At 39.4% G+C, this 9465-nt stretch overlaps 1 protein-coding gene across 5 annotated transcripts in view; it reads left to right on the plus strand.

Annotated features, from left to right (window-relative positions):
- LOC147329773 (receptor-type tyrosine-protein phosphatase gamma-like) overlaps nt 1-9005 on the plus strand; it is a 407188-nt gene extending 398183 nt beyond the window's left edge. For 2 of the 5 annotated variants that reach the window (XR_015129017.1, XM_086291107.1), the window contains one exon: nt 7640-9005. Coding sequence is in view for 2 of the 5 variants with exons in the window: in XM_086291107.1 (XP_086147233.1) it covers nt 7640-7674 (35 nt within the window). In the remaining 3 variants the exon portion in view is untranslated. Of the gene's footprint in view, nt 1-2103 lie in introns of all 5 variants that reach the window. The other 3 variants (XR_015129015.1, XR_015129018.1, XM_086291106.1) reach the window with 3 other exon arrangements.
- The last annotated feature ends 460 nt before the right edge of the window (nt 9006-9465 follow it).

Raw genomic sequence — 9465 nt, forward strand, 5'->3', positions numbered from 1 at the left:
TCTAAGATTTTCAGAACCAGTCATTTGAGTAAAGCGATCTGCGGCTCAGTTTTTTAAAGATACAGCGGGGGATATTTGATCCCATTTCTAAGTATGCTCATTTATATTGACATGAACCATTTCTAATTTTTATGGAAAATAAATTACTGTCAACCAGCAACTCAAAGCAACAGCTTCCTTCTCATATTTACTACACTTTAAAAACTGAAACTGGCATTTACTTAAAAATTTTGAGGCAACACTTTTACACTTAAAAATATTGAGTAGGTTGGAAACTAGTCAAATCTGTTCAATATACTTGATCAATTGAATAACTAAAGCTTAAACATATTAAGTTGAAATCAATAATTGTAGTTGTTACACAAACATGAAAAAATTGAGTAAATAACACTGACATGCTTGGTCAATGTAACTGAATATAGATGGTCAGTTGATCCAAAATTTTGTTCCATTTACTTAATATTGTAAACTGAACGTAATCAAAATTGTACTTAATATTAAATATGTTAAATGGCCTGCATTTGTATAGCGCTTTACTTTGTCCCTATGGACCCCAAAGCGCTTTACACTACATCCAGTCATCCTGAAAGTGTGTGTGAATCATTTAGTCATTCACACACACATTGTTGACGACATGCTACATTGTAGCCACAGCTGCCCTGGGGCTCTCTGACCACCACCAGTAGGCAGTAGGCAACCAGTAGGTGACCGAGACTGTCGGTGCCGGGGCTCCAACTGGCAACCTTCCGATTACAAGACGAACTGCCAACTCTTGAGCCAATTATTGTATTTCACTGGTAGTCTAAGTCTGAAAAACCAAACAAACTAATATGTAGTTGTGTGTTTCATAATACATGTATGAAAAATGACCACGTTAACATTTTTCCAAACGAAATTTAATTTTCATAAACATGGAAATAACTCGAAATAAACAAGCACTAAAAAGACAAGAGCCTTTTCCCTTTTAGCTCAAAGCCTCACATACTTGAAGGATAGATGTCAAACCAGGACAGCAAACACAAAAGCTCAGAATATTTAAAAAACAAAACGAACGAAACAATGGAAAAGGCTCATGGTACTCAATTACTCTACGTTATCGTGTTTTACTTACACTTTTCAGTTGTAGTTGCTGACAATAAATAATACTGATTTGAATAATTAATGATTTTAGTACAAGATACTGATGAGTATAGATACGTATTTCTCAAATGTTTTGATTCAATTTTAAACAAAAATATTAAGTACATGCAAAGAAGGTATTCTGTAAACCAGATACTAAATTTATTGTCTGAGATAAATGTAAATAAATACCTTAATTTAACACAAACACATATGTTAACATTTTAGACATTTATTTCAACTCATCAAACTCAAATAATTACTAAAATGATATTCATAGATTTTATTAGGCTCATCTAACTTATATTTATAGTGATAGTTACTAAGCCTCTGTACAAAAAAAAAAAAAAAAAAAAAAAAAAAAAAAAAAAAAAATTTTAACTTTGTTTTATCGTTCTTTTATTGAGTCTGTTTTATCCTTTTGTTTGGTGGCATGGTTTGGTCAGACCTCTGTCACAGAGAAAAACTCTCTAAATCAGATAGTGAGATGGTCCAGTCGTCTGATAGGTGAGCCACAGTCTTGTTTAGCCTCCCTGTACTCTAAGCAGGTACAGAGGATGGCTTTATCAATCCTTAATAATGGTTCCCATCCTCTAAGGGGTGAATTTCAGCTTCTTCCCTCAGGACGGAGGTTTCTATTTCCGAGATGCAGGACAAAGCGTTATAAAAATAGCTTTGTCCCCGTTGCTGTCACTGAATTAAATAAGAACTGTTTTTGATTCGAAATATTAAAGTATGTGTTACAGTGAGTTTTATATATTTACTAGGTATGTGTGTTTTTAAAGGGATGTCAAATGCTGTCATTTTTCTGTAAAGCAAATTTACCTTGCCTTTAGGTATAAATAAAGTTACCTTACCTTACCTTACCTTACCTTATGATTAAGGTCTGGAGACTGATGAGGCCAATCCGTGACCTTAATGTACTTTTTTGTTCTCAGTGTGATGCTTAAAGACCTATCCACAACCTTATCTTCTGTCTTCTAGCTGTTGGAGGTTCGCATCCAGGATTCTACAGTAGATGGCTCGTTGATGTGATGGTGTCTTCCCATACCCTCAGCAGAACAATAGCCTTAAATCCTGTTTTTACCTCAGTATACACACACACACACACACACACACGCACACACACACACACACACACGTTTGTGTGTGTGTGTGTTCAGGATCCCCATAGGGGACCGGTCCCATTGTGCTTTTAACAACAACGGAGACAAGTAGAAACTGCTGCATATAAGAATGAACAAGTGAAATGCGGTTATCAATTGAAAAGCCATCATAGTGGCTAAGATGAACAGGTACATGGTTAAATATGTACTGTAAGTAGGGCACAGAAAGGAACTGGCAGGAATAACAGAAGGACAAAGCACAGATACAGATAGAGCAGTCGCCCATGACAGTAAGACCAGACTGACCAACCTGTGCACTACCTACAAGAAGGCCTATGACTCAATGCCACACGTGGATCCTGGAATGTCTACAACTCCACAAGATTAACAGGACTCTAAGAGTCTTTATCAGAAGTCTGACCAACACTAGAGGCCAACTTACAGCAAATTGCATCAAGTGTGGGATTTACCATGCTCTGTCCCCACTGCTATTCTACATATGCCTTCACCCTTAGTGAAAGCATTGACAAGACTGGCATGTGGATATTGATTATGGAATGGAGCAATCCTCAGCCACCTCCTCTACATGAAAAATAAATGATGGTCTAGCTCAGGGGTGTCAAACGTACGGCCAGCGGGCCAGATCAGGCCCGCAAGCGGGTTTAATCTGGCCCGTGAGATGATTTTGTAAAGTATAAAAATGAGCAGCAATTTTTCAATAAAGAAAGTGCTTTTCCAATTGTGTCCATTGGATGGCGCAATAGCAATTGTAAGCTACTTTGTTTTGCCTGTGAAATTTAAACCTGATGTGCTTTGGCACCCTCATTGCCCCAATATGTCTCTGTCAAAAAAGATAAAAGTGGATGCAGAGTGCAGAGTGTTCCAAGAAAAATGGTCATCCTCCTATTTATTCACGGAAGTGAAAGCTGTAAGTTTGGTGTGTTCCCAGCATGTTGCAGTGCTGAAAGAATATAACCTCCGTCGCCACTATGTGAGTCTTCATGCCGACAAATATGACAACTTTCAAGGACAGCAGAGAAGAGTGAAGGTGAATGAACTGTTGGCGGGTCTGAAGAAACAGTAGCAGACATCAGTGACACTGCAGTGAAAGCTAGCTACCTCGTTGCTAACGAAATTGCACTAGCTTCCAAACCATTTAGTGAGGGTGAATTTGTACAAACATGTATGATGAAGGCATCGGAGATTGTGTGCCCTGAAAAGCGCCAGGCCTTTGCAAATATCAGCCTGACAGGAAACACGGTTGCCGACAGGATTTCTGATCTTTCAGTGGATTTGGACAGACAGTTGAAGCAAAAAATAGTCATTTATTGTGTTTTCAGTTGCAATTGATGAAGGCACGGACATTACAGATGTTGCACAACTGGCAATTTTCATCCGCGGAGTTGATGACACATTGACCGTCACCGAGGAGTTCGTGGAGTTGGTACCGATAACAGATACAACGACCGCAGCTGATATTTTCACCCCACTCGTCGGCGCGCTGGACAGGGTCGGAGTGGACTGGTCCCGCGCTGTCAGCCTGGCTACAGATGGTGCGCCCTCAATGATCGGGAAGAAAGCAGGCGTTGTAAAAAAGTTCAGAGATAAAGTGCAATCTGCAAATGCAGGACATGATTTTTGGACTTTTCACTGTATTTTGCACCAGGAGGCTTTGTGTTGCAAGTCACTGAAAATGGATAACGTCATGAAGGTGGTCATCCAAACTGTTAATTTTATCCAGAAGCCTCAATCACCATCAGTTTGACAGTCTTCTCAGAGAGAAAGACCACATCTATGACCTGCCATACCACACTGAGGAAAGATGGTTGAGCCGAGGTGCTGTGCTGAGGCGTTTCTTTGATTTACGAGAAGAAATTGTTTTTTGCTCGCCGTTCACCGTGAATCCCTCTGATCTGCCCGTCCGGATCCAACTTGAAATAATAGACTTGCAGTGTGACTCGGATTTGAAGGGCAAATTTGCCGCAGCTGGCTTGAACACATTCTATCAGAATCTCTTGCCAGGTTACCCCAACTTGACAGCCCTCGCTGCAAAACTGTTGAGCATGTTCGGAACCACGTATCTTTGTGAGCAAGTTTTCTCTGTAATGAGCATAAATAAAACAAAACTGCGCTCAAGGCTCACGCACAGGCACTCGAATCACATCCTGAAGTTAGCTGCCGCTCAGGATGTGAAGCCTGATATTGATGAGCTGGTGAAAGCTAAAAGATGCCAGGTATCAGGAGTCAAATAAACGATGCAACCCCACTGAAAGTGCTGCATGACACACCCTGATGTAGTTCTGTGATCTGTGAAACAGTTCTGTGAATCACTGAGGCACTGTGTGCTTGTGTGTTCTTTGTCCTCAGAATTTTCAAATAACTTGAGATGTTTTATGATTAATAGCTATGTTGTGCCTGTACTATTTTGAACATACCGTCCACAGGCTCTAGCTTTATTTTTATGTTGATCGTATTAAAACAAAGAAAACAATCTGAAGTTGTTGTTTTTAAGTTATATATACAATGATTTTACCAGTCCTGCCCACTTGAGAATAGACTTTTCTCCATGTGGCCCCTGAACTAAAATGAGTTTGACACCCCTGGTCTTGCTAAACACCAGCCAGAATGAATGGCATTGTTGCTGCAGGATACTGTAATAATCAGGCTGGTTTAGTATGCATTGAAATTTGAATAAATCCCCACCAGTGTCACCAGTAAAATACCCCCACCCCATCACACCTCTTTCTCCATGCTTCAAGGTGGGAATCATTCAGGTAGAAACCATCCTTTTCTGCGTCACACAAAAACACACGGGGTGGAACCAAAGATCTCAAATTTGGACTCACTAAAGCACAGATTTCCACTGGTCTGATGTCCAGTCCTTGTGTTTCTGACCCAAACAAATATCTTCTATAAAAGTCTTCCAGGTCCTGAGGCATAAAAACAGCCTCAGACCATCACACTACCACCACCTTGTTTTACTTGATGTATGATGTATGGTATGATGATCCTTTTCTGAAGTGCTATGTTACTTTTATGCCTTCCAAAAAGTTTAACTTTTGTCTCGTCAGGCCACAGACTATTTTCCCAAAATCTTGAGAATCATTATTAAATTCCTTTCTTTTGAATTCTTTTGGCGACAGAGAAAGACTGGACTCAGAGTGGTCACAGCTCAACAAATTATCTTTATTTTACATTTTTGGAAATGGAGGCCTGAACACACGAACACACAAGCTCAGGTCTGAATTCTTTGCCAGCTAAATCCGTGTATGTATATTTTTGCACTATGTCACACCCACACACAGTTGCGATCAAAACAACTCCTTCAGTGTTACTAGTTCCGCTTTTCTGTCTGGTTTCCTGTGTTTCATTAATATGCCTCTGCACTAAGCTTCCCCTTTCTTTACTTCCCCTTACTGAAGTCTTGGTTGCCAGGGCAACCTGTCAACCTCTGACCTAGTTCTTTGTCACCTCTGGGCCTGGTTTATAAAGGCCTCTATTATTAAAATACATAAAACAATATAATCAGAAAATAAGCATTAAGAATACATATTTATTTCTTATCATCAAGATGTTTTCTGGAAAAACCGAGATGAGCCTTCATCTTCCTTTTGGTCAGCAGTATTGGAACTCGACCATGCAGGCTATTTTTCCCAGTCTCTTTCTTATGGTGGAGTCATGAACACCGACCTTAAAGAACTCCGGGCAAGTGAGGCCCGGAGTTCTTTGGATGTTGATCTGGGGTCTTTTGTGACCTCTTGGATGAGTTATTTCTAGGTCTTGAGTTAATTTTGGTTGGCCGGCCAAGTCTGGAAAGGTACACCACTAGCTCTCACTGTGGTTTGCTGGAGTCCCACAGCTTTAGAAATGGCTTTGGCCTTTTCCAGACTGAGATCTCAGATTTACTTTGTTTGTCATTTGTTCCTGAATTTCCTTGGTTCGCAGCATGATGTTGCATGATGCTTTTAAGGATCTTTTGGTCTACTCTACTTAGTCAGCCAGATCGTATTTAAGTGATTTCTTGATTGGGAAAATGTGTGGTAATAATCAGGCCTGGGTGTGGCTAGAGAAATTGAACTCAGCTTTCAAAGGATGTGATACGTCACAATTAATTTATTTTAGAACAGGTGGCTGAACAGCCAATCGGTTGCATGCAGACTAATGACACCACATTTTAGCACCTGCTCAGATTGTTTTGGAATCCCAGCCGAGCTGGCACTATTTTATTACCTGGTACCAGGTACTATAACCTAATAGAAAACCCTGAAAACATGGCAAACTGCAGCGAGTAGGTACTAGTGGAAAAGGGGCTTACGTAACAAACAAAATGTCAGCAAGTTATCAAATAATTATTTTCCCACTGTATAGTTATATACTTTTTGAGTTTATTAAATAGAAATCTAATAAATAAATAAAAAACACTGATTAGTATGCGTTTATGGCTGATTACTGAAAATCACTGACTGATGCAATCTCATAAACTTACAATTACTATATTAAAAATACATAAGCGTAAGTGCTGGTTTGTGGAAGACTCCGTGTTGCCTCGCCATCTTGAATACATTCGCGAAGATGTGAATCACTGTTTGACCTAATCGCTTTTTCTCCAATGGAAGAAATTTTTAATTTGTGTCTAAACCTTTAAGAGTCTCAAGAAATGAAGGAGCATACCTGTGTTATCATCTAAGATGGAGTCCCATTGTTAGCAGATTAGACATGCAATGCTTTTTTTTGCTATGTTTCCCAGTGTAACAATGTTAGATCTGCTTCAAAGAAGGTTTTGGTAACAACAGCTAGCAGGACTGATGAAGACACCCGTGCTTACCGACAGAAAAGTTAAGGATATCTTCAGCCTCATCCAAAGTAAATAGATGTGAACACATTGATAGCTAAGGTAAACAGCACACTGACAGCGTATACTTGGTACAGATGAGCAGTGAACACAGTTTTTGTCCTACAGCGTCTGCTTTAATTTGAATATACAAGGGGAATAAAACAGAATTCAGTTGACTGCAAAGTGCAATCTGATGACATCTGAGATTTTACACACTGCAACTTTAAACCAGCATGGCTTCTTCAATTCTACATAGAACCAAAGTCTATAGACTCCCCTAACATGGAAGAGAGAAGCCAGCTGAATTCTCCTGTGTCCAATATACTGACTATGAGAAATAACTGCACTTACTGTCGAATTTATCCCAGATCTGTATATAAAGTTGCACCACAACAGAGAACACAATGTTTTGGCCAACGTATGTATTTCTTATCTAGTTTAAGGAATACACATGTATCACAAGTATTGTCATATTTTCAACTTCGTTTTTCTTTATATGCCTAGTGCAGCAAAATTATTTTGGTACATTATTAATATTGCTGTCTTCCCTTTTTTTCTTGTCTGTCCATTTCCTTCCCAGGACCAGTACCAGTTCCTATACAGGACTCTACTTAGGCCCATCAGTGTCAACGTGAATGGTTTGGGTCTTCTGGCCAGAGATTTTAATGAGACAATACTGACTGTGTCAGACCGGTCCGAGAGTATGGAGCTGTTGGTCTGAAACAGGCTCTTCAGAACAAGGAGCTCTGCTGAAGAGCCTGTCCCGTGGATCCAAAACACCTGTGTTGTTCCTGAGCCCATAAAAGAAGCACTTATCTTTGAAAAACGTCAAGGAACTATCGTGGACAGGACTTTCCAATGCCTTTTTCGCCAGACTCTTGGTTAAAATTAATAACCTGATTACTTTTTTACACAGATATAAAGTTTTGATATTTATTTTTTTTCACCAATTTATGTCTTATTGTTCTCCTACTGAAGGGTTTACACCTGTTTTTAAGTTTCACAACAGTGTCAGTGGGCAGCGAGAAACACTTTTTGTCTTTTCTTGTTTGCACTATTCAGTGTAGTGTTACAGCCTACATATACTAAAGCAGACTCACTTGGATTTTCCTCAATCAGACTTTTTTTATGGAGACATTTCAGGGCTTTGACTTGTTAAGCCAACCGCTTCTGTGAAGGACATCACAAGTTTTCTGTCTCTATAACAAGATGTCTGACTTCTGCTCATCATGACGTCCTACACCATGCTCACACATCATGTTACTATTCATTAATCACAAGATCAATGGGAAGAAGCTCATGGAAGGATGACCATGAACAAGTATTTATTTAAACTGATTTATTTATTGTTTCCATTGTTTTGTTGTTACACCATTATTCACATCCAAATTAGGATACCTATGTGGTGTAACCACTGCTACTGTGAACTTTTATGGTTAATTCTTTGTATAATTCATAATATGCTTTTTAATATATGGGAGTACCGTATGTATACATATATAAATATATCCTTATCATAATAACTTTGTGATTTTTGTACACGTCCTTTGTGGCCTCCTGAATCAGACTGATTTCCATCATGTCCTATAGATTACTATTCTGCTACTCACAGCTGATTCAGCCAAACGAAGGTGGACTTCTTTAGTCCTCTATATTCTTGTATGCTGCTATGTCATCTGCACTCTCTCTCTCTCTCTCTCTCTCTCTCACTCACACACACACACACACACACACACACACACACACACACACACACACACACACACACTCACACACACATATATGTAGAGAGAGATTCACACAAATATTGACCACAAACACATGATATTCCTTTGAAAAGGATTTTTGTTTTCATCCTGACAGCCAAGCATCAGTTAAGAACACAAACAGGTAGAGCTCACAAGCACCTGATGTACAGGGTGGGCCATTTATATGGCTGGTGATGGTTGGTGATATTAAAGTCCTGTTTGTGGCACATTAGTATATGTGAGTGGGCAAACTCCTCAAGATGGGTGGTGACCATGGTGACCATTTAGAAGTCGGCCATCTTGGATACAACTTTTGTTTTTTCAATAGGAAGAGGGCCATGTGACACATCAAACTTATTGGTAATGTCACAAGAAAAACAATGGTGTGCTTGGTTTCAACATAACTTTATTCTTTCATGAGTTATTTACAAGTTTCTGACCACTTATAAAATGTGTTCAATGTGCTGCCCGTTGTGTCGGATTGTCAATGCAACCCTCTTCTCCCACTCTTCACACACTGATAGCAACACCGCAGGAGAAATGCCAGCATAGGCCGTAGTTTCAGGTGCTGCACATCTTGTATCTTCACACCATAGACAATTGCCTTGTCTATGGTGTGCTTGGTTTCAACGCAACTTTATTCTTTATTCTTTCATGA

The sequence above is a fragment of the Aulonocara sp. 'chitande type north' Nkhata Bay genome, linkage group LG5 (genome assembly GCF_057382095.1).
Source record: "Aulonocara sp. 'chitande type north' Nkhata Bay isolate Kocher_YH1m ecotype deep benthic linkage group LG5, A_spYH_male_GT1.1, whole genome shotgun sequence".
NCBI lineage: Eukaryota > Metazoa > Chordata > Actinopteri > Cichliformes > Cichlidae > Aulonocara > Aulonocara sp. 'chitande type north' Nkhata Bay.